Source organism: Jaminaea rosea (genome assembly GCF_003144245.1).
Source record: "Jaminaea rosea strain MCA 5214 unplaced genomic scaffold BDZ90scaffold_5, whole genome shotgun sequence".
Lineage (NCBI taxonomy): Eukaryota > Fungi > Basidiomycota > Exobasidiomycetes > Microstromatales > Jaminaea > Jaminaea rosea.
In genome coordinates this window covers 552,554-580,510 of record NW_020289979.1, presented here as the reverse complement: position 1 = coordinate 580,510, position 27,957 = coordinate 552,554, and the positions used below count along the sequence as shown (strand labels likewise).

The 27,957-nt window shown below is 59.0% G+C and overlaps 10 protein-coding genes across 10 annotated transcripts; 5 read left to right on the top strand and 5 right to left on the bottom strand.

Moving 5' to 3' along the window:
• The first annotated feature begins 615 nt into the window (after nucleotides 1-615).
• On the top strand, nucleotides 616-5,087 carry BDZ90DRAFT_162275 (hypothetical protein). The gene has a single exon (XM_025503620.1). It carries the CDS (start codon nucleotides 722-724, stop codon nucleotides 4,727-4,729), a length of 4,008 nt encoding a protein of 1,335 aa, XP_025362708.1. The 5' UTR covers nucleotides 616-721; the 3' UTR covers nucleotides 4,730-5,087.
• Nucleotides 5,088-5,472: 385 nt separating this feature from the next.
• On the bottom strand, nucleotides 5,473-6,038 carry BDZ90DRAFT_161904 (hypothetical protein). Its single transcript, XM_025503617.1, has one exon. The coding sequence runs from the start codon at nucleotides 5,872-5,874 to the stop codon at nucleotides 5,581-5,583; it is 294 nt and encodes a 97-aa protein (XP_025362707.1). The 5' UTR covers nucleotides 5,875-6,038; the 3' UTR covers nucleotides 5,473-5,580.
• Nucleotides 6,039-7,358: 1,320 nt separating this feature from the next.
• BDZ90DRAFT_231855 (hypothetical protein) lies at nucleotides 7,359-10,330 on the top strand. Its single transcript, XM_025506030.1, has one exon. It carries the CDS (start codon nucleotides 7,662-7,664, stop codon nucleotides 10,179-10,181), a length of 2,520 nt encoding a protein of 839 aa, XP_025362706.1. The 5' UTR covers nucleotides 7,359-7,661; the 3' UTR covers nucleotides 10,182-10,330.
• A 122-nt stretch (nucleotides 10,331-10,452) lies between these two features.
• On the bottom strand, nucleotides 10,453-11,399 carry BDZ90DRAFT_231854 (hypothetical protein). The gene has a single exon (XM_025506029.1). The coding sequence runs from the start codon at nucleotides 11,263-11,265 to the stop codon at nucleotides 10,681-10,683; it is 585 nt and encodes a 194-aa protein (XP_025362705.1). The 5' UTR covers nucleotides 11,266-11,399; the 3' UTR covers nucleotides 10,453-10,680.
• Nucleotides 11,400-11,923: 524 nt separating this feature from the next.
• On the bottom strand, nucleotides 11,924-12,509 carry BDZ90DRAFT_259917 (hypothetical protein; the record flags this gene model as incomplete). The annotated part of the gene is made up of 4 exons (XM_025508205.1): nucleotides 11,924-12,064; nucleotides 12,147-12,224; nucleotides 12,303-12,406; nucleotides 12,491-12,509. 4 exons carry the CDS (start codon nucleotides 12,507-12,509, stop codon nucleotides 11,924-11,926), a joined length of 342 nt encoding a protein of 113 aa, XP_025362704.1.
• Nucleotides 12,510-12,777: 268 nt separating this feature from the next.
• Nucleotides 12,778-14,402, top strand: BDZ90DRAFT_161849 (hypothetical protein). Its single transcript, XM_025503616.1, has 4 exons — nucleotides 12,778-13,315; nucleotides 13,395-13,507; nucleotides 13,582-13,872; nucleotides 13,965-14,402. The coding sequence occupies exons 1-4, from the start codon at nucleotides 13,218-13,220 to the stop codon at nucleotides 14,153-14,155; spliced, it is 693 nt and encodes a 230-aa protein (XP_025362703.1). The 5' UTR covers nucleotides 12,778-13,217; the 3' UTR covers nucleotides 14,156-14,402.
• An 84-nt stretch (nucleotides 14,403-14,486) lies between these two features.
• Nucleotides 14,487-17,484, top strand: BDZ90DRAFT_161952 (hypothetical protein). The gene is made up of 6 exons (XM_025503618.1): nucleotides 14,487-14,716; nucleotides 14,808-15,332; nucleotides 15,414-15,577; nucleotides 15,666-15,733; nucleotides 15,805-17,366; nucleotides 17,432-17,484. The coding sequence occupies exons 1-6, from the start codon at nucleotides 14,650-14,652 to the stop codon at nucleotides 17,437-17,439; spliced, it is 2,394 nt and encodes a 797-aa protein (XP_025362702.1). The 5' UTR covers nucleotides 14,487-14,649; the 3' UTR covers nucleotides 17,440-17,484.
• A 669-nt stretch (nucleotides 17,485-18,153) lies between these two features.
• Nucleotides 18,154-20,900, bottom strand: BDZ90DRAFT_231850 (hypothetical protein). The gene has a single exon (XM_025506028.1). It carries the CDS (start codon nucleotides 20,556-20,558, stop codon nucleotides 18,417-18,419), a length of 2,142 nt encoding a protein of 713 aa, XP_025362701.1. The 5' UTR covers nucleotides 20,559-20,900; the 3' UTR covers nucleotides 18,154-18,416.
• A 1,419-nt stretch (nucleotides 20,901-22,319) lies between these two features.
• BDZ90DRAFT_231849 (PLP-dependent transferase) lies at nucleotides 22,320-24,409 on the top strand. The gene has a single exon (XM_025506027.1). The coding sequence runs from the start codon at nucleotides 22,676-22,678 to the stop codon at nucleotides 24,164-24,166; it is 1,491 nt and encodes a 496-aa protein (XP_025362700.1). The 5' UTR covers nucleotides 22,320-22,675; the 3' UTR covers nucleotides 24,167-24,409.
• Nucleotides 24,324-27,774, bottom strand: BDZ90DRAFT_259912 (hypothetical protein; the record flags this gene model as incomplete). The annotated part of the gene is made up of 5 exons (XM_025508204.1): nucleotides 24,324-25,785; nucleotides 25,854-26,508; nucleotides 26,574-26,746; nucleotides 26,844-27,025; nucleotides 27,091-27,774. 5 exons carry the CDS (start codon nucleotides 27,772-27,774, stop codon nucleotides 24,324-24,326), a joined length of 3,156 nt encoding a protein of 1,051 aa, XP_025362699.1.
• Between the last annotated feature and the right edge of the window lie 183 nt (nucleotides 27,775-27,957).

The window sequence follows — 27,957 nt, the reverse complement described above, 5'->3', positions numbered from 1 at the left end:
GAGTTCTTCAGATCACAGAGTTGCGATATTGCCAGCGAGAAGCAGTAATGAGTTTCTAGCGTCGATGCTGAGAAGCCAAGCAGAGCTGTACTCACGTCGTTGACGATGTCGTCAGGTCGGATTGTACCAACTATGTGGTGGGGAGAGAGGTTGCACCTTTCTCAATCCATTCCACCTACATTCATTTTCTGTCCTTCACAATCGCCTCGCCGACTTCCCCCTTGCTGGATTTTCGGCTATCGAGTGTCTCACCCGCATCGAGAGGCCACTCGCAGGCAGGACGGGACTTAGCAACAAGCTTTTTCGCAAGGTCCGCCTCCATCCCAAGACAGCGAGTGGGGCCGAGGTTGCCTGCCGGCGGGCCTGTAACTCTCCCCTCTTTTGAGACCGGCAGTCACGAGGTGTCGATCCCGTCGAAGCAAGTGCGGCGAGCAGCTCATCGTCATCGAGGTCGTCAAGAGGGCAAGCATCTCCTTCGCCCTCAAAGCCCACCTCCCCCCGGTCCCTCATCTGTCCGGTGCGGTGCGCTTGTTGCTCCTGCGTGCTGCATCCTGGCGGCGTCGTCCGTGCCCCCTGATTGCTTGAGCCCTGATTCGACCCGGCTGGCTCTTCTCCCGCGGTGTGGGAAAAACACAGGGCGAACTCATTGGCGCCGAACGGAAGTGGTGCCTGACGAGGCCGTTGGAAGCAGAATCAAGAAGAGGGGGACAGCATAGTCAGAATGTTCCTTCCTTACCAATCGCACCTCGCTGTGGCTGCTCAGCATCAGCAACTCCGATTGCAGAGGGAGAGGCAACAGCAGCAGCAGCAACAGCAGCAGCAGGCGTCGTCGTCATCGTCGTCCTCTTCCTCCTCCTCATCCACACCAAGCGCTACCTCCTCTTCTGGCAAACGGTCCAGACCCAAGACTTCCTCCGGCATCGTGCCATCTGCGTCACCTCCTCCGTTGAGCGGCAGCTTCAATCCTCATTCGCTGAGGTCGGTGCCATCAGATCATTCGCTTCATTCGTCGTCTCGAGAACCATCTACATCAACCTCGGGCGAAGGCTGGACGAGTCGCAGAGGCTCGGAAGCAACGTCTCCTCTCCTGCCCAAGTCCTCCACCCACCAGTGTGGTGGTCGAGGAGGGGCAGGCTCACGATTTGCGGCCAAGATTGTCTTGCCCGCCCGGCTCTCGTCTCGACAAGACCCTTGTACTGACGCCGGCTCATCTGGCCTTGCCCATCACGGGAAGCGTAGGTCGAGCCTTTCTCACCTCGAGCTTCCCTCGTCTTTTGGAGCTCCACCAGCCCGCGTCACTGGTAGAGGCGGCGTAGGAGCTATACCTATCATGAGCACATCTAGTGCAACATCGGGAGGCGGACTCAGTGGTGGGGCCGGTGGCTCAGGATCAGTCGTATCAAAGCTGCAGGCCAAGGTCGGTCTCAAGGCCAAGCCATCTCGAGCTCCCGACCACGTGCAAGATGCTGCGACCTCTTCATCAGCTTTCGCTGGATACTCCATGTCAAGTCACCTGGAGCAACCGGACAGACCGCCACGCTCACGATCGCGGCCTACTGGGGGCTCGGCATCGAGCTACACATCCTTGGACGACTCGGTTGTAGAACCGAGGACGATGACATCGACGAGCGGCAGCGTCGGTCCTCCAACGAGCATAGCTATGCCTGAGCTAAGGCACACAAATTCAGATGCGTCCACATCCACGATCCTCAACGGTCCTGCATCGCAGTCAGATCGATGGTCCGAATTTCAGAGGCCGTGCGAGGAAGATCCTGACATCGTAGGCCAGCCCCTTCCTGTGCGGCTTGGTATCGTACCTCCCCTCTCACGGTGCGAGCCAGGACCAATGGGCACTAGATACGTCGAAGGTTATTATCTGCATACTGCCCCGCCAGTGCGTCCCTTTTCGGCCAAGAGAAGATCCTTCTCCAATGGCTCTATAGCCATCTCAGCAGCCGCACCCTACGCGACGTCTGCAGCAGTCGCATCGTCGCCAAGCCAATCCATGCAGTCACAGTCTCCCGTTGCAGGCCTCCATCGAGTGCCTACCAACGCAAGTGAAGATGGGTCGCACGCTCGCGCAGCTAGTGCGGACCAGTCCCCATCGTCTTCTCATTTGTCAGCTAGACGGCCCACTCTCCAACGCAGCAACACTGGGTCGTCCGGCGCGCAGCCTGGCAGCTCAAGCGGCGGTCGTCGAATGAGCAGCAGTCGCACCCTCGTCACCCTAGCAAGCGATGACTCAACAGCGACGACCCCACCAGCGCTCAAGTGGGATCTGGAGTCGTACTGGACATACAAGGAGGAGCGAGCCCTCAGCGGCGGCGCTCGTCGCACACGATACCATGCCTATCCGCGCGAGAAGGTGCCCTACTTCCTCGCACACGATCAGTCTGCAACGTGCGCCGAGCTGTCCCTGCACAACATCACCTACCAAGCCCTCTCATATCGACACAGCGTGATACCTTGGGGAAATGTGAAGCCAAAACGCGTCCTCGACTTGGGCGCAGGCACTGGAGCGTGGTGTCTGGATGCAGCGAGAGAGTGGAAGGAAACTGAGTTCATAGGGCTCGACGTTGTGCCGTCTCAAACGCCTCTTGCCCAGCTCAAGTGTCTCGACCTTGAGCAACGCGTCTCGTGGGTGGTCGCCAACTTCCTCGAGGGCCTGCCCTTCCCTGATGCCAGCTTCGACTTCGTTCACATCCGCAACGTAGGCTCGAGCTCGATCAGCGAGGATCAGTGGCCTGATTTCCTGTCAGAGGTGGTGCGAGTCATGCAGCCAGGAGCAATGCTTGAGCTCCTCGAGTACAACTGGAATTTCACCGGAAATCTCCGCAATGCGGCGCTCTCTGAGATCACCACTTTCAGTGGTCAGGGCCCCCCTCGTCCCATGGGCTCAGCGCCAAACGCTGGGCCCACGCGGTCAAGTAGCGGCGCTTCTGCTACGGCTGGTTCTCAGCCTGAGGTTCCCTCCTCTACTCCGCCCAAGCCTTACGCCATGCTCGAGCAAGCATTCGAGCGCATTCTTGCTAGGCGCTTCATCAACCCGCGCGTGCTGTCAATCATTCCCCTGAATCTCACCAGCCAAGATTTGCAGGACATTCGCACGGGCAACCCTCGTCGAATACCACTCACCGCAACCAATGACGACTTCCTCATGCTGGGCAAGCTCGCCGCAGAGCGCAATCTGGCAGATCCGGCAGGCCCTTCTCCGGCAACCAACTCATCACCAGCGCCTCCAGCCTCCCCGACCGCGTCACCCAAGTCGCCTTCTGAACCAGCCTCGCTCGCGACCGCTACCACAAGCAGCAGCTCCGACCCTCTCCCTCCTCCACCCCGCCGCCAAGCAGACCGCACAGTCTTCACCTCCCGCCCACAAGTCGGTCAGCCGCTGACCGATAGTGGCTTCTGCGTCACGCCGGATACGGTCTCCCTCCTGCGCACCATGAGCCTTATCGCCCACACCGAAAAACTCTACAGCGCCCGTGCCCTTGTATGGGATGAGGCGCAGGAAGAGAAGGCCGCTCTGCTCTCCAACTCCGTCACATCTCGTGGTGGGGGGCCAGGCACGCGCGTCTCCTCCTCGGACGTGGCGGCCTCGTGGGCTCATCCCTGGAAGAATAGGCACGACTTCGAGATGGCCATGACTGCGTATCGGAGAGATATGATCGAGTATGCGAATGTGGCCGACCTGATCAGGCAGCGATTGGGTTGGGAGTCGGGGAAACTAGAGAGTGTGGCGGAGAGGAAGATGGGGGAGAGACAAAGGAAGTTGGATGAGGGATTGGCGGCGACGGCAGAGTGGCTGAAGGAAGAGGCTGGCAACGGAGCAGCGAAGGCGGCGGTGAGCCCGTCTGCGAGTGGTGGTGGTTCAGGTGGCGGATCCAACAGCCCGCAGCCTCCCCCCGCGCTTCGTTTGGACAGCGGGAGTGGGGCGAGTGGCATAAGCACCATAGGCGACGACTCGATGGAGAGCTTCAGTACGTCGAGCAGTAGCCCGGTCCACCCTCTGACCCCACTGACCCCGCTCGGCAACGCCTCGGTGTCGATGATGGAAGACGGCGCAGCGGGAGCTGGAGTGCATTGTCGAGACGGATCCAAATCAGCTCCGGCAAGCAGGCGCAACTCTGCCGTGATCGCTGTCTCCATTCTCGATGAGATGGGCGAATACGAGGACACAACTTTTGAGTCTAGATGCCCCAGCGTTGCGCCGCTGAGGACGCATGGCCACGACGCCGGTAGTAGCAGTGGTGGGCTCAGCAGCAGCAGCAGCAGCGGTCAACCTCGAAGACCATCCTCGCCAGCACTTCCTGCAAACGCCGTCGAAGCAGCTCGAGCACAGAGTGCTATGAGTGGCTATTCAAGTAGCCCGGTTTTGGATGGCTCGATATCCTTCTTTCCCGGCAGCAACAGGAGGGAGCGCTCCTCCTCTACCGCCACCTCTTCGGGCACGACCTCCTCTCTGGCCACTCCAATCACTCCAATCGGCGGCGGCGGCGGGGCAGCGCCTGTTCAGCATCAGCAGCCACACCACAAGCCGACCGCGATACCACCGTACGTTCCCATTCTGGGCATCTTTGAGACCACGGGCTTCTCAGCCAAAGCGCCTGGAGGGGACAGCAGCTGTGCGAGCGCCGATATCGTCAGCTTCGGCCGTGTGTCCCCCATGATTCCTCCTGCGGCGCCGCCAATTGCGATGTCGGCGTCGACGCAAGGCTCATTTCAATGATTCCAAGTTGGAAGGAAACAAAAGTCGACGTCTTCTAAAGTTTGTATATCACCCGTTGCAAGGATTCGAGTCACCACAAGGTAGAGTAGAGCAGTCCGAAGTAGAGAGAGAGCGTGGAGAGTGCGCTCCCACGCAGCGCGTACACGGCAGGATCGCATGTCGCATCGCAACGCACCTCAGATTCAGTTGGCCCTTGGCAGGGGCTTCTCAATACCATCTTATCGCCTCCATTTCATCATCTCCCATTACTGACCCGGGCCACGAGACGCTGCTTTTTCAAAACACTTGTTGGCTCAGCAACCTAGCTTCACACTCGCTTTACAGGCGGACCTATCTTCAGTGGCGCCAATGACCCGCTACCTTCATGACATCGTCCGACTGTTCGCTCGAGTGCGGGGCTCCAGGCGGAGCGCAGCCAGCCACTCATTTCTTCTCACGCGGGTCCACGCGCAGCTTCGACTCGCCTCGCATCGCCTCGACTCGACGTCACTCTCTGCTCCGCTGCTGCATCGTGTCTTTTTCACCCTCGTGAGCCGAATCCTCGAGTAGACGTTGGGCCCAGACCCTTATCCTCCGCTTGCAGGCAAAGTGGCAAGCAAGCCTTGAGTTACGACTGCTCAAGAGCGACGAAATGAAGCGCGATCGAGCGACTTGATACCGCGTCAGGTCAGCCCGAGAGCGAGGCGCTTGCTGCTCGAATATGACCCGAAGGAGTAGGTCGCCTCTGAGCACTTGGACGCAGCTTGCCCTCGAGTCTTGAGCAGATTCATGAGCCGCCCGCCGGTTGCTCTCAGCCGCCGCCGCGAGCATCCTCTGCTCCTTCGCTTCGCATCATGATCGTTGTTCGTGATTTAACCCCGCTGCGAAGCGTCTGAAAGTGTGCTTGCTTGCGTAGCGCGCTTGAAGGTCCCGTGTCGCGATGCGCTGACATGCCCTCGTACCCGGTTCAAGGCGTGCCGTAATCTATCACAGCTTGCGGCGATCGCGAACAGTGCGAGCAAATGGACGCAGGGTACGGGGCTTGAGGTCTGGGTGAGCGGGCACACAACCCCGCAGACGAACAACGACGAGCGCCACAGCAGTAGCGGAGCCATGGAAGCCGCCCTCGCTCGTCGTTGTCTGCTTCTTCTTCCCCATGCCGTCATCGACTGATGAGCGAGTGGTCTGAGCGACCCACGAAGGAGGAAACTGATCACCAAGCAAGCGAATGCAGACAAAGGACGAAGCACTTGGCCAGTAGTGCCATCAAACGAAGAGCACGAGTGGAGTATGAAGCACCTGGGGAGAGTGTTGCAAGTGGTCGTTGCTCAGCGTACGTGAGGAAGGTCAGTGCCGATTGAATTGATATAAGACCTTGAGGATCGCCAAACCCGCTCGGTCTGCTCGAGCAACCACTCTCAGCTTATCTGCGAATTTCAAGCCTACCTCGAAACTTCAACGCACACTCCCTTTGCAACTACACCGCCGCACACCATGCTCTCGCTCATCACTCGCCGCTCGGCCGTCCAGGCGCCCTTCCTCGCCCGCTCAGCGAGCAGCATTATCACCCGTCCCTCAACCACGACCGAGGCCCCCACACCCGCAGCCAAGGCGACTGCCTCCATCAGCACTGCTGCTCAGAAGGCCGCAAATGCAACCCAGGACTATGTCCAGAATTTGGGCCGTGTCACCTCGCTCAACCGCACTTTCCACCACACGGCCTCGTGGGAGGCTGGATCGGATGCGGACGCTATCAGCTCTATGACCCCGGCCGCGAGGAAGGTGCAGGAGAAGATGGAGCAGGCTAGGCAGAGGAGGTTCAAGGGAGCTATGGAGATGCTCTAGATGTCGCCAGATTCGTGCCTCTATCAGTTTAGGTGGGTATCGAGGCGCGCTATATCGTGAGCTGTCGATGATGGTGGCTGACGCCTTGTCCTTGACACTCTCCATTCCAGCTTCTCCAGCGCCTCATCACCCAAGAATCTTCTTTGAAGCTCCTCATATGAGCTCCCAGCATCAATACACGAGTAGACGTAGAGGAGACTGCGTTACGGCATTGTCTTCCCCGAACGCCTACATCTGGTAGACCCTTTGGCTCTTCTGTTCTCCTCGCTACATCACTGTACTTGTACCCGTGCTTGACTTTGTTGTCTCTGCCTTCCTAGTCAATGCAAGCCAGCGAGCTTTGAATCTCGTTGCTCACCAAAACTGTGGATCAGCGACTTTTCGAGTGTTACCGAAACCACATTTGATACCTGCTCGATTGCCTCAGCAGCCATCGTGGATGGTGCTGCGTCACGGCTGGATCACGATCCGCCCGCGTCGCCCTGATCAAGATGTGGCTACAGGCACTCGACGATCGTAGATCCGCCGTCGATGCTGGCAGCTTATCATCAGGCCTCGATCGTTCGCGGGTCCTTTTGTCTGGCCCGCTTTGTCTCATCTCATCATCTCGCCTCTTGTCTTGCCGTTGCCCATTGTCTCCATCGTCTCGTATTCGAGTTGGTGGACAATTCCGCGCCTTTCTCAGCCACGGCCACCGCCCAGTCGCCGGTTGCGCACGCCCGTCCACATCTCGCCCGCCTGCCGCCGCCTTCGCCACAGAGGGGAGCGAGTGAGGCTGCTGCAGGTCCAACCAAGAAACCGCTCTCGAACAGCCTGATCACGATCCCGCACACCATCACTTAAGACCGCCGTTTCTTCCCTTCCTTCTCGTCACTCTAGATACCCCCCCATTTACTTTCACGTCATTGGATTGCGGCTGAACTACGCCTCTCATCCATCTGCGCCTCGACCGTTCACCAACTGCTTTCCTGGACCCCTCTTGCTACCCCGCATCACCTGCTCTGCTCCTACTTCGCACTTCAGCTACATTGCCGTTCAAGAGTCATAGTCATCTATCCAGTGATCACTCAGCGTCGTATTCCAAGACTACGGGCAGTCGATCACCATCATGGCTCAACTTCTCCATCGCGTGCATCTTCCCTTTCTGGGAAGCAGAGGACAGGCCTCAAGCTCGACCGACCGCACCGCCACTCGCAACGACGTTGAGATGCAATCGCAGCCTTCATCATCCGCAGCACCGGCAGTAGCTGGCCCATCGGCAGACGAAGCGTCGTCTTCTGCAGAGGCTGCGGGCCCAGCAGCAGGTCAAGGCGATGCTGCTCCTGCTCCTGGCACGACACAAAACACTGCTGTCGGCGCAGGAGGCGACGAGGCAACGCCGCAGCGCCCTCGAGGGCACGGCCGCGAGATCAGTGGACGCTCTGTACTCAGTAACCTCTCGCAACGCCTCGCTGCCATGCGGGAGCGTGATCGCGACCAAGACTACTCGATGGCCTTCAATCGTCTCGCCCTCGCTGAGCAGCTCCGAGACCTGGAAGCTCAGATCACCCGCGAACGCGGGGGAGCAGGGGTCACCAATCTGGCAAATGGGTCTGCCAATGGAGTCTCATCGTCATCGGCGGCTCGGAGAAAAGAGGCGAAAGCCAAACGTGAACGGGAGGAGAATTCGACCCTTTTCGGACCTAACCTTGCACATTACTTTGGTAGCGGAAGCTCCTCTAGCGGGTCGGTGTCCGCCGCCTCAATGTCGACAGGACCGGCAGGCAACCCTACTTCCCATGCTGCGGACGGTTCGGCAGGGCCCAACGCACCAGAGACGCCCGGCTCATGGGGCCGCTCCTCTGCCAGGCTAGGCAGCCGCGGTCGTGCCCGTGGTGCGAGCCTGAGCGGCCTGACCAATTTGTCTACCATTCCCACACAGGGCGCAACAAACAGTACCAACGAGATCCCAGAGACGCCCGGCTTCACCCCCTCCGCCCTGCCTGTCGAGACTCCCGGACCCAACGACGGACCTGCTCCTCCCACGGCTGCTTCTGCTTCCGCAGTCGCGAGCAGCGTAGCCATGGCTGAAGGGATCGATATTGAGGTGCTCAAGTCGTGGATTGAGCGTTCTGTTGCGTCAAATGGAGGAGCGGTAGAGATTGATGGAGAGGGTGAGGAGGCGGTTGAGAAGGCGATGAAGACTGCTAGCTCGTGCACCACCTTGCAGAGTCTGGTCAATCTCAAGCGCAACACGATCAATTTGATGGTCAAGAGTGGAGAGCTGGGAGTTGGTGTCGGGGCCGCTGCCGGAGCTGCGCCTGGTGATCATCCGCTGAGCGGTAGCGGTGAAGGAGAGGGCGGTGGCGAGGGCCTGCACATCGTCCAAGAATCCGACCTTCGCCCTGCTCGATCTCTCAGTGCCATGCCAACCTTTGGAGCTTCGACGTCAGACGCAGGCGCGAGCATGGTGGGGACGACAACGCACAATCTACATTTCGAGTACGACTGCACGTCGTCCTCCGCCTCGATTCAGGTTTTCCTCCGCGCGTCGCGCAAGCATGGTTCTTGGGCAAGCTGGCTGCAGAGCCAGCAGGGTCGACAGAGCAAGGAGACGGAGGAGGCTGAAGATGACGAAGAGGCAGCAGCGTCACCGGCGCCAGTCGACCTACTCGCTGCGGGTGCAGGTGACTCATTATACCACAAGTGGGGAGCAGCGCCACACGTCCTGGGTTGGCCGGTGCATTCCTCGAGGGTGAGGAGAGGGTTCGCGCAGCCGGTCAAGGCTGGCCTCTCCCTGCGATTGAACCTCTACGCTCCGCCATCGAAGTCGAGCAGCTCAGCCACTGCCCCACCCTCTGCGCCCGGTGGGGCCATGTTCACCATCGATGGAGAGCAGAGCGAGGGCACCGCTCCCGCGCCAGCATCCACAGCGGCACCAGGCCTAGCCGCCATCCCTGACGACGAAACAAAGGAGCAGCGACTTGCACGAGAGAAGGCTGAGCGCGAAACGCTTAAGCTAGCCATCGTAGTCGAAGCGCTGGACGAGCATGGCAAGCCTTTCGCCGAGCCCAATCTCCAGACTACGTACTTGCGTCTCACATCTCTACCCGTCAGGCCACCCACAAACACAGCAGCGGAGGAGAGCACGACGGAAGCCTCAGCAGCTGCTCCCCCTGCCCGCATATGGGCGGCCCACGTCGAAGGTCAGGAAGCCGAAATCGGTCCGCACAGATTCCAGCTTCAAGAGCTGTACGGTCTCTCCTCGCGCCCGCCCCCTGTTGAGGTAGAGGCACCTCCCGCGGGCGAGGAAGGAGGCGACGGTACTACTGGCACAACTGCTGCTCCCTTGCTTGACCCAGACAATGGCGGGAGCTCAGGGTCGGAATGCCTCATCTGCCTCTCTTCCCCTACCAATACCCTCCTTCTACCCTGCACTCACGGTCTCTGTTTGGACTGCAGTGTTCAACTCAAGGAGAGTGTCAGGCAGCAGAGGGAGAGCGAGCGCAGGAGAGGTAAGCCGCCCAAGAAGAGATGGAACTGCCCGATGTGTCGACGAGGGTTCACTGCTATGCTTCACTTGGGGTGGGGTGTTGAGGGGGGAAGCGAGGGGAAGGAGGGAGAGCCGACGGTGGAGAGGATGGAGTAATGAGAAGAGGGAGGTAGGGGATCTCGTCACTGGTTTGGTCATGGTGGATCTGTCGTCGTTCTCTGTCCTTCTCACGCCCCGTCTGCTTACTACCCTTTCATCTCGCCTGATTACCTCCACCTATGATTCGTGTTGCGCTTCGCTGGAAGCAATGTCATTGACCCTGATGCTTTCATTGCTGCTGTGATACTCAGCGGCTGAGAGGCGGTGCATGCGCCATTGGGGGAATGACACGTACGCAGCCAGGGTCGCACTGGCATCGAGAGGTTGTGACATGGTGGATGGCATTACATGGGGTGGAGGGTGCCACAGCGATGACGTATGTACATGGATCGACACACTCTGACTTTCAGTAGAGGTGTGCTTGTGGTCTAGGTGCCGCTGTATTGTGGAGACAGAGAGAGAAATTGCTGAATGATGCGTGTATGCCATCTCAATGGTGCTGTCACGCTACGCCTTGGCTGCCGCAGAGCCTCTGGGAGAGGGATGAGGGAGCGTATTACGTCTTACGCTTCTTCTTGGCTGGCTTGTTGTCGTCAGCCTCGTCCCCACTGTCCTCTTCATCGTCCTCATCGTCGTCTCCTCCGTTGTGATTGGGCTCAGCGTCATTGCCGCCCTGTTCCTCCTCATTGTCGGTGCCTTCCCCGCTCCCCTCCTTGGCCGAGCTATCATCAACAGCGCTCTCCTCGTCACCGTCAACTTTGTCACTCGTGTCGTCCATGCTATGCGAGGCGGAGGCGGAGGCGGATCGAGTCTTGGTGCTGTTGCTTCCCTTGCTGTTGCTGCCGCCCAAGCCCTTCTTGCCACCCTTGACAGTTGCCGCCGTCTTCTTGGTAGTCGTAGCAGAGGCAGCCTTCTTACTTTTGCTTCCAATGGCACCGCTGCTGGCGCTGTCACCGTCGTCAGCCTCACGCTTGGCGGCGGCGGCGACTCCCTTGCTGCCGACGACGGTGAGGTTGATGTTGCCGATGAGGAGCTTCACATCTTCGCCCGCAATGTCAACGGTGATGGGGTCATTCTTGCTAGCGGAGAAGCTACAAGGGGCGAGTGAGAGGCGCGGATGTAGTGTTGGGATGAGTTGCATGAGCTCGTAGTAGCGCAACCTCGAGCTGAGTACTCACCCGTAGCTGCCTGACTTGTACTCCTTTTTCTCGAGCTCGATCTGGCCAATCTCCTCGTCTTTCTGCGCGGGCACGTAGGAGGGGATATGGAAGTGTGTGTTCATGATCAGAGGAGCATTCGCATTGAGCGTGGATGGATGCTGAGCATTCTCACGTGGTCGTAAATGACGAGACTGAGCGACCTGGCCTTCTTGAGGAAGACGTCCTTCTGGATGGGGACAACCTTGGTCTTGGGCATGTTTGCTGTTTTACTGATGATAGTCTATGACAAGGAAGAGGGTGAGATTGCTCGTTTGGAGGAGTGAGAGGGACGAAGGGAAGGAGCAAATGACTCTTCACTTCTGGGCCTCGATGTACGGCCGCCGAGAGCGAGAGCAATCAAATGAAAGCGCGGCCTGGCTTACCGGACGCGACGCCGCTCAAGGCAGGGCCATTTTGGGTCGGCTCTCGTCTCGCACCAGACCACCTCGAACGTCCAGGATCCAAGCTGTCGAGATGACTTCATGTTCTGTCAAAGCTACATGAGGTATTGCAAGTGTGAGTCCAGAGAGCGGTGAGTAATACACCCTTAAGCAGGACAGAGACGGCCCAGCTTTATATGTCTGTGCCCTTCTCGAGCCGTCAGCGTCGACCAGAGGTTGCCTTTGCCCTCTGCTTCGCCTCGTCCAGCTCCTTCTGTTTCTGCCAAGCCGTAGTCGTGAATGCGTCTTTGTGCTTTGCGATGACCTCACTGGAGCGGGCGAAGCTCTCGCGGGTCCGGTCCTAATGGGAGCCGAGAGAAGCAGGACGGGCCACGCTGTCAGTTACCAGACACTGGGCATGCACTCCTCAGTTGGCTGCTCACTATGTATTCGTCCCGCGTCGGCGCTCTGCGATCCGTCTTGATCGATACGCCCGAGCTGTCGAGTCGAATGCCCTTTTGCTGTTACGAGAACACGATGAAAGAGAGAGAAGTCAAAGGTACGCTACGGCCAACACCCAAAAGGCTGTCAATGCTCACCTTGAGACCTTCCTGTGCCCCTGAGATGCTCTGATTGATGCTGTCCTTTTTGACTGCGTAGACGATACCTGCGAGGATGGAGAGGACGATGAAGAGGAAGATGTCTTACAAGAGAGAGAGAGCAGCATCCCAACGCAAATTCCGTCAGCCTAACACCGCCACCACAGTGTGCCTTGAGAGAAGCTCACAGTCCCCGACAGACGCCATGTTGATCTGATTGAGGGAGACGGAGTTGACCTGTTGATGCTGAGAAGTCGTGAATAGAGGACGAGGCGTTCACACGATCGCGATCGCAGCCAGCGATGCGAGCACACAGGACGACGGCACCGACGCAGTGCTCCTCTTCTCCACTTGATTTCGACGGTCGTGCGCCGGCGGCCTGCACGTCAAAGGTGTCATTTTGGCTCAGCTACAGCGTTGACCGGAGACTCAGATCGGTAGCGATGAGGCAGAAAATCAAGGTTGAATACCGCAGCTCATCGTCCCCAATTTGGCCGTCGCCTTCGCGCTTGCTCCCTCGAGGTCAGCTGGACGAGCAATGAGCGGCTTTTGGTCCTGACCAGTAGCCAGCACTCGAGCGACGGGGCGCCTCATTGGGCGTCGAGGACGGTTGAGGCGGCCGAGGCGGATAGAGCTCAGATTGCTGCACGGCCGCCGCACGGCAATCTCGCCGACCTCAACAAACAGGTCAGCCACCAGACTTGCCTTCGTAACCATCTTTGCGACTTCACATCAGGGAGAGACATCCTTCGACGTCACTGGAGACGTCTTCTCTCTAGCCCTGTACATTCGCCATATCGCCAAAAATGGGGGCCTGACAACCAGAGCAGAGCAGCTCTCCCCACTATCAGCAAAAGTCCAACACCAGCACGCAGCAACATCGCTTCCACGCTTCCGCTGCCTCCGGGCTACACGATGGTGGCATTCTACGCACGAAGGCCAGAACTTCATCTCGTGCTTCCCGACGAGACTCCCGAGCTCACGTCATCGCTTCAAAAGAGGTACGAGCGTCGGTGAGTGTGTGCAAAGTCGACGCTGCGAGACCTCGATGGTAACTGACCCTCCACGTCTACGTCCATTCCCTCCTGACAGCGTGGCCAACGACGCCCTTTATTTGCCCAAGTCAACGAACATGGGGTTGCCCGCCTGGATGAGTACGGGAGAAAAATACAACTACGAGGATGAGGATGAGGGTGTAACGTCGAGTGAGTGACGGCCACTTCTGCGATAGATCGCGTTCACGAGTTGACGTTTTCGCCCAAACCCCGTTCCATCGCAGTCAAGACGCCTCCGCCCAGCCGCTCTGCAACCTTCAAGCGGTCCATCCCATGCTTCTTTGTCTCTCATATCCCAACCGCGCTACCATGGTATGAGGAGGTCCTGGGCTTCAAAGTCGTTGGCAAGGCGGATGCGGGCAGGGCCGAGCTGCATCGTGCGGCTCCGGGCTCATCGCCAAAGACAACAGGACAAGGCAGCGTCGATGGCGTCTCTATCTACCTACGAAGGCATCTTGACGCTGAGTCGGCGCCACCCAAAGGCTCCTTATGGATCGAGGTCGACAAGGTCGATGGTGAGCAGAGCGATCACTAATCCCACGCTGACAAGTCTTCACTCGTTGACCTACCGCCTCATCTCCTCCCTTGCTCTCACCCTCAACCACAGACCTCTACCAGGAGGTCACGCACAAGCTTGAGAAGTACGCTCAGGGCCTTGATAACTACTTCCCGCCGCGTCATTTTGGTTCGGCCAAAGTCCAGGCCAAGCCTAGAAACAGCGGCTTCGGCGAGAGAGCCATGACCGTCGTCGACGATGCAGGAAACTCTATCATCTTCTTCCAAGTCTTGGACCAGTGATTGGCAAAGGTGGGAAAGATGGCAAAGCTATGATACCCAAGTTGCTGGCCTGCATGCCTCTGCTCGTAGATGACGACGCGACGCCTGACCTGCCTCTCTACTTGCTGTTCTCTCCTCTGTACCACCACTCTTGGAACTTCAAAGCTTTCTTGATGATCTCTCCTCATTGTTGCTCTTTGCTCGTCGTCCAGCTTTGCTTTGACGCCGCGGACGCCGACGCTCCCAACTGCCGTGCTGAACGTGTCGTAGGAGCGGGAGCGGGAGTAGAGCGCGTCTCAGTCAGAGGGGCGCGATTGGAATTCGAGTCGAGCGACCCGCGTCCGCCGCTGCTGCTGCCGCCTGCCTGCTCGTCTACAGCTGGACGAGCTCGGGCTCAGTGTGGGAGCGAGCCCCACTGCCATTTCCTTTTCTCTTTTCCACACTCCATCCTCTTCACCTCCTCGCGATATAGAGAGACGACATAGAGAGGCGCCGTCCCAGGTGCGCTTCACACAATGCCGTCCGCTTCGGCCTCGACGGCTTCGTCACCACCTGGATCTTCCAAGATGAAGCAGAGCGTACGTGAGTGTCGTAAGCAGAGATCGCGAACCATGATCCCGCGCGCTCGAGCTGACCCACGCATGCCTTCTCGACACCCGCATTGCTCACCCAGTGAGCTTCAAGCCCAGAGTATCCTCTGGCCTCGCATCAGGACCTTCAACGCCAAACGACTCGCTTAGGCCTCCCATCGAGCCCATTGAGATCAGCGACATCGAGATGGCAGATGGCGACGATCAGACGCGTGGACAAGACAGCGACGAAGAGATGACGACTCCACCTCCAAACGGCGAGGAGTTCTCGACCCCTCCGGCTGCTAGCACGCCCAAAGGCACATCGTCCTCGCGCATGCAAGCGGACTCCGATGATGACGATGACGACTTGTCCGACCCACCGCCACTTGCCAAGTCGGCGTCCTCCACCACGAGCAAGCCCAAGGTACTCACCAAGAAGAGACAATCCCTCGTTGCCAACAGCCCCAATGCCAGTGGCAGCTCATCGTCCAGCAGCAGGTACACGCCAGTCGGACCCAAGGTTCCCAAGGAGAATGGAGAGATGAGGAAGACAGCTCTGCCTGGGGAGGGCCCGCTCTGTCACCAGCATAGAGCTCTTTGCGCTACTGAGCAGATCCGCTGCACCTGTGAGTAGATGATGGAAGGCTGTAGACGAGAGAGATGGCAGAGGAGGCTGACCGTGCTGATCCGCCCACCGTTCGCCGCAGATATGCGCAAACCTACCGTCCGATGCGGCCTCAAGTTCTGCGCTGCTGCCCTGAGCGTGCAGTACAACGATGATCTCGACGCCATCAAGGCGAGAGGAAGGAATGTGCCGGGTGTCGACCTCGCTGAGCACTGCGATGAGAGTGAAGCAAACTACATTTTCAAGGTGAGTGTCCCCCTCCGGCCCGTTGCACGTCGCGTCCTTTGCTACCGTGTATGCTCACTTGGTGCCGCGCCCGCGTCCCTGATTGCAGTGTCCTCGATGCCTGGGCATTTGCACGTGCAGCATCTGTCGAAAGAAGTTCGGTGTCGAGCCCGTCAGGTGAGCAAATGAGCCGCATTTTGATCCTCAACCTCCAGACTGATGATGATCAATTGGTGGGCCTCGCACAGAGTCGAGAAGCCCCCAGCTGCACCGAAGCAGAAGGCTCCCGCGAAGTCCAAAGCTAAGGCAAGTACGTCCGACGTCAAGGGCAAGGCCAAAGCAAGCAGCAGCAGCAGCAGCGGCGCCGGCGCAAGCGGCGCCAATGGTAGCCAGAGCAAGAAGGCAGCCGCAGCGCCCTCGGGAGCAGCCAAGGCCAAAGGCAAGAAAGCGACTTCTTCCCTTAAAAATGCCCTCACCAGCAAGGCGCAAGCTCTCCCCTCGACCAGCAAACCACGTCAGGCAACCTTACCTCGCCCTATTAAGCCTCCCGCACCAGTGGCAGCCCCTGAGCTTGAGGTCATCAAGACTGCCCTGCATCCGGAGAACGTGTGGGCGCGCATGTGGATCTACGAGACGCTCGTGCGATTCGACTTCATTCGAGTGCCCAAGGGCCAGCTTATCCAGCTCGACAAATTCGACCTCTGGACGCATCGCCAAGTTCAGACGCTCCTCGAGCGCATCCTCGTCGCCCTTGCCGGTATCAACAGCATCAACCAAGGTCAGCCAAAGGCGCGCGTCGCCCCGGCTATTCAAGCGTTCCGCCAATTCGGCGAGGACCTGCAGAGGGGAGAGCCCTGGCAAGCAGCGAGGGACCTGCTCGACAGCCTCGGCTTCGACATCCCTGAGCTGCCCCACGTCGAGCGCGTCTTCTCCGACGAATCCAAAGAGGCTGCGATGAGGGATGCCGATGACTCTGGGCCAACACTACTTAGCTCTCGCATGACGAGGACCAAGAGAGCCGCCGAGGTGCGCGCGTTGGAGCGAGTCAAGCAGCAAAGCCTCTACAGCTACGAGTCTCAATTCAGCGACCAGGACGAAAGCAGCGAGGAGGACGAGTTGGAGCCTGCGCGCAACGGCGACCGTGATGAGTGGGCTGGAGATGCGGAAAGTGAGGAGGACGAGATGCCTAGGCGAGGAGGCCGAAGCTCAGCCAGACAGGCCACGCGAGCTGCTCCTGCTGCTGAAGGTACCCGTCGCAGTGGGCGACAGACGGGCGCCACAAAGGCAGGCACGTCAGCATCACGAAGTAGCCGCCGCATCGTCATTGTCAATGGCAGTAGCAATGGCAGCAGCCGATCTGGCACAAGCTCGACCCTCACAGACAGCGAGAGTGGAGGAAGCGACGACGACGACACCGGAGCAGATGACACGCGCACCAGCACTACTACCCCTCCTCCGTCCACCACGACAGCTCCTGCCCCTCCCAAGCCGGCCGAGCCCCTCCCTGCACCCGAGATGGAAGAAAAGGTCGCCATCCTCTGCGTGCTCCTCGAGGCCGTGCTCCAGACTCCTGAGGTTAGCGAAGAGCTCAAAAGTGGTGCGGCCCGCATGGGCGATATCGACCGCGCTGCACGCGAGGATCTCAAGCAGTTGGAGAAGGAGTGGGAAGAAGAGAAGAAGGTCCTGGCAGCTGCGGCGCCTAGCATGGCCAAAGTGGACGACTTTGCCAAGTGGAAGAAGGACAAGGACAAGAAGGAGCGCAACCATAAGCTGCGGGTGCTCGATGTCAAAATGCAGGCCTTGAGGGAGAGTGAGGCGAACAAGATTCGCACGGGTCCGCTTGGGACTGATGCTGACGGTAGGACGTACTGGCAGCTCACTGAGTTCAATGAGGTCATGCCTCGTGACACGCATGGCAGGTGGGCATGGTGCGTCGTTGTGCACGGCGAGCCGCTAGTCAAGGACGCCCCGCCTCAGGAGGCTATGCCGGGTACAGCATCCAATGTGAGCCCTGTCAAGCCTACAATGGCGGCGCAAACGGGCGATGGCGAGAAGCAAGAGGTAGAGGACAGCCTGGACTTCAAAACGGAGGGCCGCGGCACCAGATTCGACGGAAAGGCTCGCAGCCCCATCGTCCTAATCGAGCAGCCGGACGAAGACGAAAGTAAGGGCAAGGACAAGTCGCAGCGCGCTGCTTCCTCCTCATCCACATCATCGTCCACAAGCGATCTCACTCCACCCCCACCAGCCATTCCCGCCGGTCCGGTGTTCATGGGCACAAACTATCCGCCCAGCATCAAGCAAGTCATCGCTTTCCTCCGCTATCGCGCAGCTCAGAAGGATTACGAAGAGAATAAGGCGCAGCAGGATGCAGAAATCGCTGTTGCGCAGCAGAAGGCTTCTGGAGGGGCTGGAGGGTCTACTTCGCCGACAAAGAATGGGGATTCGAGTGCCACGGCCAGCGCTACGGCGCTCGTGTCGCGCAAGGCGAAGAAGCAGCTCAAGGAGACGCAAGAGGCAAGGAAGGCGCAGGTGGAGGCGCTTTGCAAGCGCTTGGAGACGGTCAGGTGGTACTACCTGTGGCACACGGGGGAGCCGGATGACGACGTTGATTTGAGCGGAAAGACGGAGGAGGTCGCGAAGTAGAGAATGGGAGAAGCCAAATAGAGAGGCTGGCAGCGCGACGCTCGCTGTCCGTCGAATGGTCGATGAAGACAATCATCGTCGTCTCAATGTACCTACTCTCCATCATGACAGTCACAGCCACACCCAGACCACCACATTCTCCAAATAGCAATCAAAGCACCTCTTCCATCTGCATTGCTGTCTATGACGTAGAGGTAAATACAAAGGGGCACCATCATGACTCATCCTCCGCATTTGTCACGAACAGTTTTCTACCCCACAATGCCTTCTCCGCTGCCAATGCCGCCGAAGTGTCTTCATCGTCCTCGACAGGGGTGGCAGAGCCGTGCTTTGCGACTGGCTGAGCGAGAGCAGGCTGCTGCTGCTGCTGCTGCGACAGTGGAGGGGATGTAGAGTCAATGGGCGATTTCCAGTACTTTGAAGAGTCCACGCTGCGGACTGTCTCGCTGCCGGTCAGCCCTGTTGCTGACTCTGTCGGTGTTGACGCGGGATTGGGTGATGTAGCGGGCGGGGTACTCGCTGCGGATGAGCCATTTGAAGATCCTCCTGCTGGGCGCGCAGCACCAAATGCGACGTCAAGATGCCCATATCGGCTCGGCGGCCAATCAGCGCTGTGCGTGCCGGGAGGCGGGGGGGAGGCAGTTTGTTGTCTGCGAGGCTGGTACTGTGTGGAATGTCGCGGGCCGCGGGGTTGCACACCGAAGCTGGGCTCTTGCTGCTGCTGCTGCTGCTGCGGCTGCTGCTGGTTCGATGAAGGTGTGGAAGACGTGAGGGCTTGCAATTGTGCCATGCTCCCACTTCCCCAGCTGAGCGTACGGTTGCCTTTGCCGAGACGAGCAGATCCGTCTGGTCCACGAGCAAAACCTCCGCTGGGTGTGCGGTGTGGGTTGCCATTGGCTGTTGAAGGTGGTGAGCTAGCTTTCAGTGGAGGCGAGCGCCACATTGCACCATTTGGCGGCGGCGAGGTGGAGCGTTGCGGCCCTCCGAGGTTGGGACGATGCTGGCCGCCAGGAGCGACAAAGGGAGGCGAGGTAGGGCACAGAGGTGGCGATCGTGGCTGCTGTGGTCCATTTGCGTAGTAGGTTGGGCTGGTTGGCCGTGACGAGGGTATAAAGTGCAGATCCATGTTGCCGACTGAACGCGGGCGAGACAGGGTAGGGTAGTGCTGTGGCTGCTGGTGGGAGCTGCTTCCCGACCATACGGCTGGCGGCAAAGCGACCGTCGTACCTCCTGGTGTGGCTGCCTTCGGAGAGCTGGGTGGAGAGCCAAAGTGCCCAGCGTAGGAAGCTGGTCGCCCACCTACGAAAGCCATGATACTAGCATCGGCCAAGGGAGGAGACTGTGGGTCCTCGTAGGGCGTGCTGGGGTCGCTGTTACCACCTGACGGCGGCGTGACATTGTAAGGCGTTGGTGCTTTGCTACTCTCGCTGCCAGAGCGGGCAAGAAGGCCCGTGGCTGCACTGCCATTGGCTGCCGTCGTGCTGATGGACAAGGGAAAGGTAGGCGACAAAGTGGCGCCCTTTGACGCACTGCGGCCTAGGGTAGGCACGATACCATTGCCGATTTGGCCCTCGACCATTTCGTCCTCGATGTTCACTACGCCAGGCCCTGCTCCTTCCATCCCAGCCATTGCAGCCTTAGTCGATGCGCCGGAGTTGTTGCGCGAAACGCCCGCTATGGTGCGCCCATCCTCTTCATCGTCATCGCCACGGTCACCACGCATGCCGCCTGCTGATCGCCTGAAGAGCTCGTCGAGGGAGACTTGGCCCCTTTGATGTCGTCGTTTGCGAAGGCAGAAGAGGACGAGAAGGAAGAGCGCTGCGAGGGCGATCACACCTCCCACGACTCCGCCAATCACAGCGCCCTTGTGTGTCGACTTGTTGGACGCGGACGAAGAAGAACCCGCCGCCGACGTCTCAGCTGCAGCCGGGATGACGGTGGTGACGTAGACTGGCTGGGGAGAGGCGAGTGTCTGGGTGTAGGTGACGTACACGACGGACTGACGTCCACCGGCATCGCTGACAGTGGCGAGGGCAGAGGTGAGCGTCTGCGTCTTGGTGCTGCTGGTCATCCCTGTGGGGACAACGGCCGAGGTAGAGCGCGACCCTGCACCGCCTCCAGTGGCACTAGCGCTTGCGGTGGTCGAGGCGCAGGTCGGAGTGGCATAGAGGGTGCTCGTAGGGAGAAGCGCAGTAGTTGTGTAGGAGGAAGTGAAGGTGGTGAGGATCTGTCCTCCAGAATTGCCGTCATCGTTCGTGGCGGCGGGAGAAACGGTAGCCACAACAACAGTGGGAAGAACCGTGGTCCTCGTCGAATAAAGAGTGGCGGTAGCGTAGGGCTCGCCACAGCCTGACATTGTTGCGAGAGATAGTGCGGGGACAACAGGGCAGTGCTGAGTCGGTGGCAGGAAGAAAGAAAATGCGAAGACGGAGGGATGACTTGAAGAGGAAGAGGAGTGGCTCTGAAGAGGTAAGGATAGACAGGGAGAGGGAGAGCCGCAGGCGGGAAAGCCTGGAAATCGGACGAGGGGCGAGGGACTAGGGGATGAAGAGAAAAAGGAGGAAGTCTGAGATGTGTTCTGCGTGGTATCAATGCGTTGCAGCCGTGACCGTGGCCACGGTCCCAGTTGGCTGTGGGCAAGCGGGTCCAGGCTGCATGGCAGGCGGCCGGTCAAATGCCCCGACGAGAAAGATCCTCGACTCGACGGACGGAGAAGGCAGACAAGACGGAAAAGCAAGCCTCCTTCGTAAGAGCAGCCGGGCGGACCAGACGCGAACTGAGATGATGCAGGAGCAGAAAGCAGCAGCGAGGCCTCGCAGCTGCAGCCCGGGCGAGGGCCAGGGAAAGGGAAAGGGAAAGGGGAACGGACGTCAGTGGCTGCTCTTACTGCTGCTGCGTTGCTCCGAGCTTTCGGCATTGTCGTGCCTGTCGTCTTGTTCTTCGCCTCTTCGCCTCCGGTATCTCGCGCGCTTGGTTCTTTCCCTGGCCAAAGGAAGAACAGCACAAGTCGACGTCGAAGCTGAGTGCAATACGACACGTTGATTAGCGTGGCAGACCGCGAGTCAATCAATCGCCCACGCCGCTAGCGTCGTACTGTAGACCAGGATATTGATAGGCTCCGCTCGTGGGAGAATGTCCAAAGAAGGGCCCGTTGCCCGCCTTGGTGACAGAATGCGAGTGAGGGCGGAGATCGTGTCCCTTCACTTTCATCGTAAGGGTCGAGCCTCTCTTTCTGGGCGGCTCCCGAAAAAGGCGGGCAAGTGGCCTTGGCCAGGCTAGGCTCGTAGCCCTCCGCGTCTGGCGGGCTAGGCGGGTCTGCCGAGAGCTGCCTGTGGGCAGGCAAGGCGGCATGCAGCAGCCTAGCAGCCAGCCACAGACACGCGCCGGAAGACCATGGCCGCTCGTTGACCCTTGACTTGCTGAACCCTTGGCTGCTGCTGGTGGGCGCCGATCATCATCATGATGCTCCTTTTGCGATCGCAGCATAGCCTCGCGCAAGCAACTGCATTGACGTGATTCATATGATGAGAGCATAACGGATGTGCGCCAACTTATTCGCTCATCCCATCGCTTGGATTGCGAGAACGGGTCAGGAGCGATCAGATCCCTTCCTCCCCGTGCCCGTGGTACCGTCTACATCCCGCCAGGGAGCACTCCCTGTCTTCTCCTATCCTCGCCACCACGTAGCGAGTGCGCCCAAGCGTCTTGTGTAGAAAGCTATCTTCGTCCTCGTGACATCTTCTTCCTTCATGCTTGGCTGTTTTGGAAGTCTTGCCGTGGCAGATCATTCCGCGCTTCCCCACACTGCCTCCTCCCAATCACCATTCACCGCTCTGCCAAGAGTAAAGCCCCGCGAATAAGCTCTAGATACCCCGACCTTCTACTTTCTCCCGAGCAGACGGCAGCAGCAGTGCGTTTCCTAGATTCAGCCTGATTGCACCGAAGCCCACGATATGAGTCTACTGCATCGAGTCTGGGCAATGCGAATGGAGCTCGATGGGGATGCTGGTACGGAAGGCAATCGGGTGTTCCTTACCGGCTGCGCAAGCCTTTGGTGTAGGACTTGAGATCGGGCGACGGTAAAATGGCTAGCCGCGTGTTTCGTACAGACAGTCTGGTCTGGTCTTTGACAAGTCAGTCGATGATGTGGCGAGGCAAGTAGTCCCCCACACTGTCAGTCTAGCCCCGCCCCCCCTGCCTCAGGCGCACTTAGATTGAAGAGAGGTGAAGCAAAGGTGGGTTCATGATTGATGACGGACTGAGCCACGCGAGGGCGATTGGCCGGTGGGGCTGAGGTCAAGGAAGCTGCCGGCCTTAGGAAGATCTTGACCCTGAACCCCAGCACCGAGCCGGTGACCGCCTTATTTCCTACCGGTGGCCATCGATCAATGGCTGCGCAACTATTCGGCAACGAGGAGATTTAGTTCAAGGGCACCTGATCCATCGACAAAGCCATCTTCGAGTGTCAGTGCGATGGGCATCCTCGACTCGATGGCCGCGCGCCTCAAAGATCGCGAGGCCAAAGCGATGCTACGTCGTTTCTCCATCTTCCAACCTTCGACGATCTCGTCCACCTCGAACCTCGCCGACTTCAGCAGCAACGACTACCTCTCCATCGCCACATCGTCTTCGCTCAAGGACGCCTTCATGCGCCGAGCATCAGCCGGGCGAGTGGGGGGAAGCACTGGCAGTCGCCTCCTCGATGGCAATAACGGTCAAGGGGAAATGGAGCACCTTGAGGCAAGGCTTTGCAGATTCTTTGATGCAGAGCATGCCTTGCTTTGCCCGTCGGGATGGGAGGCAAATGTCAGCCTCTTCTCCACTGTCCCTCAGCCTGGCGATGTCGTCCTCTACGACTCCTTGGTCCATGCAAGCGTCCACGACGGGATGCGCCGCTCCCGCGCCCACTGCGTCGCTTTCAAGCACAACGATGTGCGGGACTTCGAGAGGCAGATGGACGCCATTGTGAGCAGCGGTAGACTGAGTCCAAAGGCAAACGTCTTTCTGGCGGTGGAGACGCTGTACTCCATGGATGGAGACTACGCCCCCTTACCGCAGCTCATAGCCGCTGCTCGGCGCCACTTTCCCGCAGGCAGCGGGCGATTCTGGACACTCGTGGATGAAGCGCACTCCGTAGGCGTTCATGGGGCTACAGGAGCAGGCATCTGTCAGATGCTGGGTGTCTGCCGCGACCCCGAAGTCATGCGGGTCTGCACCTTTGGCAAGGGATTTGGCTCCTCAGGTGCAGTCATCCTTACCAGGTCGAGCGTGGCGAGGCAATACCTGATCAACTATGCGAGGCCCCTCATCTTCTCTACGGCCATGCCGCACGCTAATGTGCACCTCATCCACGCGAGTCTGGATGTGCTCGAGTCGGAGGAGGGGCCAGCAAGGAGGAGCAGGCTACATGTAAATTGTGGCATGCTGAGGGAGGAGTTGAGGGCAATCGACGGGCTGCAAGAGGATGAGGAAGGGCTGCTTTCATTGCAACCTCGTGCTGAGTCATCTCAAGCGTCAAAATTGCCTGCGGGAGGCGACCCAATGTGGCTACGAGCTGTTTGCAACGCTGCGGCAATAGGAAGCGACGACAGCGATGCGGGTGATCCACCTTCAGGCTCATCATTAACATCAACAGCGCCGTCGCCGCCAGTCCCGCTCCCCTCGCCCATCATGCCTCTTCTCACCGAGCACGCCTCAACACGCCCACTTGCCGCCTTCCTGCAATCGCGAGGCTTCCTCGTCCGGCCAATCACCTACCCGACCGTACCCCTCGGTCGGGATCGGGTGCGCATCTGCGTCCACTCGGACAACACTGAGGAGCAAGTACGTGGACTAGCCAGAGCGGTAAGGGAGTGGACGACGAGAGAGAGCCGGATGAGGGGGTCGAACAGGGGAGGTGACGAGCAGCAGCAGCAGCAGCCACCACAGACTTCGGCGAGAGCAGGCCGAGAAAGTAGGCTATAGATCCCGTAGCACGTAGGGGGAACCCACAGTGGGGTCAGCAGATCTCTTTCTTTTAAGCATTCCCTTGTACAATACCATTATTCATCGCACTCTTCTTAACTTCCCTCCTTTCTGTCCTTCGTCGTTGACCACCACTGTCCTTACATTGCACTCATACCTATACGCCCACCACCTCTTCCTCATTGGGCGCGTAGTAGCGCGGATAGACCCACGGTGTGTAAGAGAACTTCTCGCTCGGGCTCGCAAAGCGATCGATGTAGTGCGTGGGGAACCACCATTCCGGCCTGACCATAGGATGATCGTGGTTCACCAGTCTAGGCTTATCGTCTCTGCTTGGATCCAGGGGCGCTTCACCGCCTGTGATATCCGGTACACGGAACTTGGCCAGCTGCAGCTCGGTGTCAGTGAGCGTGTATCGGGACACCCTGATGTAGGCGACACGGGACAGGGACCTGAAGCCGATGTACTGGCACCAGCGCATGGAGTCGAGCGGCTCGACGTCATGGATCCGACCATCTTCGAAGAGGATTTTATATGGACTGGGTCGCTCTGCATGGGGCTTGGTGACGAGGTAGCCAAGGAAGACGAAGGGCTGGGGATAGGTCGCGCTTGCTACGCGGGCTATTGCCTTTGTCTGAAGCTCGCGGTCCACGGGCGTCTCCTCTTGCCCATTATGAGAGACCCAAACGTTGACGTGCTCCCCAAAGGCATCCAGCACTGCATGGATGGCAGGGGCGAGCTCTCCGTCTGGACTGGGAAGGAGGTGATGCGTCGTATTGACGATCGGAAACTTGCTGAGCAGCACGCACCCCCAGGTATGGCCCAATGGAGAAGGCCCGATGTCCGCGTACATACCAAGAGACTGGGCAAGGTATTGCGTCAGGTCGCGATTGCCAAAGACGCTGCGATGTAGGTCCGTCTCAAGGAGGCCGAGCACATCCAGCTGGAGGTCCGAGTAGAGGTCGGCCATTCGGCGGGATGAGTCGTGGAAGAGCTGATCGAGCCCGAAGTGAACCGTCTGGATGCCTGCGGTAAAGACACGTGAGCCGTCGTGCGCATGATGAGGAATGATGGTCGAGGTGTCGACCAGCCTGATGCGGGAGACGGCGACTGCGACCGCTACGATCGCGGCCAAAAGGGCGATGAGGCAGCGCATGATGGGTCGCGGTAGGCTGAGGTGTGAAATGGAAGCCGCAGTCTTGCTGTCACTACGCTGGGCCTGGCGCAATCCCACCCCTAGGAAGAGGAGCTGCACCGCGAGCATCGCCCACGTCTTCTCCCTGAAGGGCATTCCGCCGGGGACAAAAGCGTAGGCTACCGTCAGCACCTGGAAGAAGGTCATCAAATCGGCGACGAGCCAGATCCAGAGCATGATCCGCAGCGGATGATGGCGTAGCGCTCCTTGTACCAGTGGGAAGGCCACGAGGGGCAGGAGAAAAGCTGTGTCGATCGCAGCCAAGAAAGCGACCCAGTTGCGTGTGAGGATGAGAACAATATTGCAGAGGGCGAGGAAGAAGAGGACCGCAGGGTGATGGCCGAAGTCTGGGCGACTTGCGGCTGTGGCGATGCCAATCGACGTTGAGGCGAGGATCAGCCAGCCATGTGGGATAGCCATGGGTCTGCGAGACGCGACAGAGTAGAACGTCAGAAGGAGTCCTCGAGTTCAGCTCACACATTGCCCACTCACCCCTTGATGGGAAAGCCTGTCCAAGTCCAGGCGATCATAGTGCCCGAGTCGGTTAGGAAGGTGTGCAGCGCGAAGAGGAGGCCACCCATACCAAGAGCTGCCTGCAACTCATCCACCTTCGTCGCCTTGACGCGTGCTCGGCCGCCGGTGCCAGTGTTGGTCGAGCTCGCCGGTCTCTTCAGCAGCTCGATCAAGCTCAGACCAGCCAACGCAAGCCCAATCGGCTGCTTTCCCCCATTTCCTGAATGCATGAAAGGCCAAAGCGGATTGTTGCTGTGGTTCGCGTATTTGGCCGTAGAGCTCAGTGCCAGCCCCACCAGCCAAGACACGACTCTCCTGTGCACCTCCTTGTCTCCCTTTTGCCACGCTTCGCCCCACGAGAGGGCCTGGCTGACAGCGATGCCTCCCGCCGCCAGTCCGGTGAAGCCAAGGCGACTGAGTGGATCTGGGATCCACCACGTTGCGATTGAGGAGAGGCTTAGGGCCCAGAGGCCGATGAGGGCTGGCTTGGAACGCGGTGTCACGAGTAGGGAGGGCTCTTCGAGCAGTTTACACCTGAGGGAAGGGATGAGCGTAATGCCGAGGGCGAAGACTTGTGTGATGAGGAGGATTTCATGCCCGCCTATCGCTAGGTTGTAGACGGAGAAGAAGAAGACTGTGACGGAGGAACCAGACGTCAGCCTCCCATCACTTCGGTTCGCGAACCAGCATTCTACTCACTGCTTGGGTGGAGAGCTGTAAGCGTTGTCCACCAGAGGAAGTCAACGTAGATGTCCGAGAGGAAGGCAAACACCTGACGTCGTGGGGACAGCTCCACTGTAAGATGCCCTTTGTCGGCTTCATCGTCTGCCGAGTCGAGGATCTCGTCGACCTCTTTCGCATCTGAGGCGACGCTGTGAGCCATTGATGATTACAGGCGCGCAGATGAATGAGGAGATGAGCGTGATTCGGATATATGAAGACACCAGCTACGGCAAGACCCTCTCGTACCTTTGAGCGACAGCGGCTGATGCAGGCGAAGTGCTCCACGCCTTGTCTCGCACAGCTACTGCAGTCCCCCCAGTCCACCAGCTACCTCCCAATGTTGCTCGGGGTGACGGTTCTGTGGCTTCGACGATATGTATCTCCAGCCTGCAGAGGTCGTACACTGACCACAGGTCGAAGAGGAGGTCCTGTATAGCGGGACAGATAGGCGGTGAGACGAGGTTGGCTTCTGCTGATCCCCCTCCTTGCTCACCTGGATGATCAGATTCCATTCAAAGAACGAGTACGTCGTGTAAGCTCCCGGGATCTCCAGTACTCTATGCCGATAGTAGAAGAGGCACATGAATGGAATAGAGGCAAAGAAAGCTGCAGCGGTGTTCCTCCTTGTCTTGCGAGCACGCTCGGACAGCTTCGCGGCGGGCGAGTCGTGGGCGGTCGCCCTCGCCTCCTTCTCCGGCTGCGGTGCTAGTGACCCCCAAGAGATGAACATCCAGACGGGAGTTAGCACTAGGTAGAGGATCATCGCCACGTCGTGGATCAGGGGAAGGTCGGTCGATGTGCAATACACCCATCCCCCGCATGATAGGGTGCGCAGGATCCCTGTCGAGGCCAAGGCCTTACTTCTGAACGACTGAGGGTTGGACAGAGAGACGAGCAGAGCCGATAGAAGGACGAGGGAAATCCTCGGGCCGGACATGAGGGCGATGAAGATCTGCAAAATGGAGCGCTCCTGCGGCCAGTCGCCGATCGTCGCGCTCACGCTCGGCCACCATTCGTCTGGCCATCCCGCTACATGATTCTTGACGATCTTGTGATAGTGTAGGCATAGGCCCAGGATGAGAGCGCCAAAGAAGGCGGAGAATCCTAGTACGGTGTGAGCATAGGATATGTAGCCGGCTGAGATGGTGACGAGGGGAGGGCGAGAGCGAGGTTGCATTGTTGCTTGGCTAGGTGCGGGCTTGCTGCGAGGCTATGGGTCGTGTAGGGAGAAGAGTGAAGATGTAGACCGCCGCCTATTTCTTTGCTGCTGCCCGCGCTGACTCGTCTGGGTGAGGGAAGGCGACGGCCCGTCAGGTACGAGCGGCCCGGCTGCGCCTTTTGTGATGAGGATGCAAGCGAA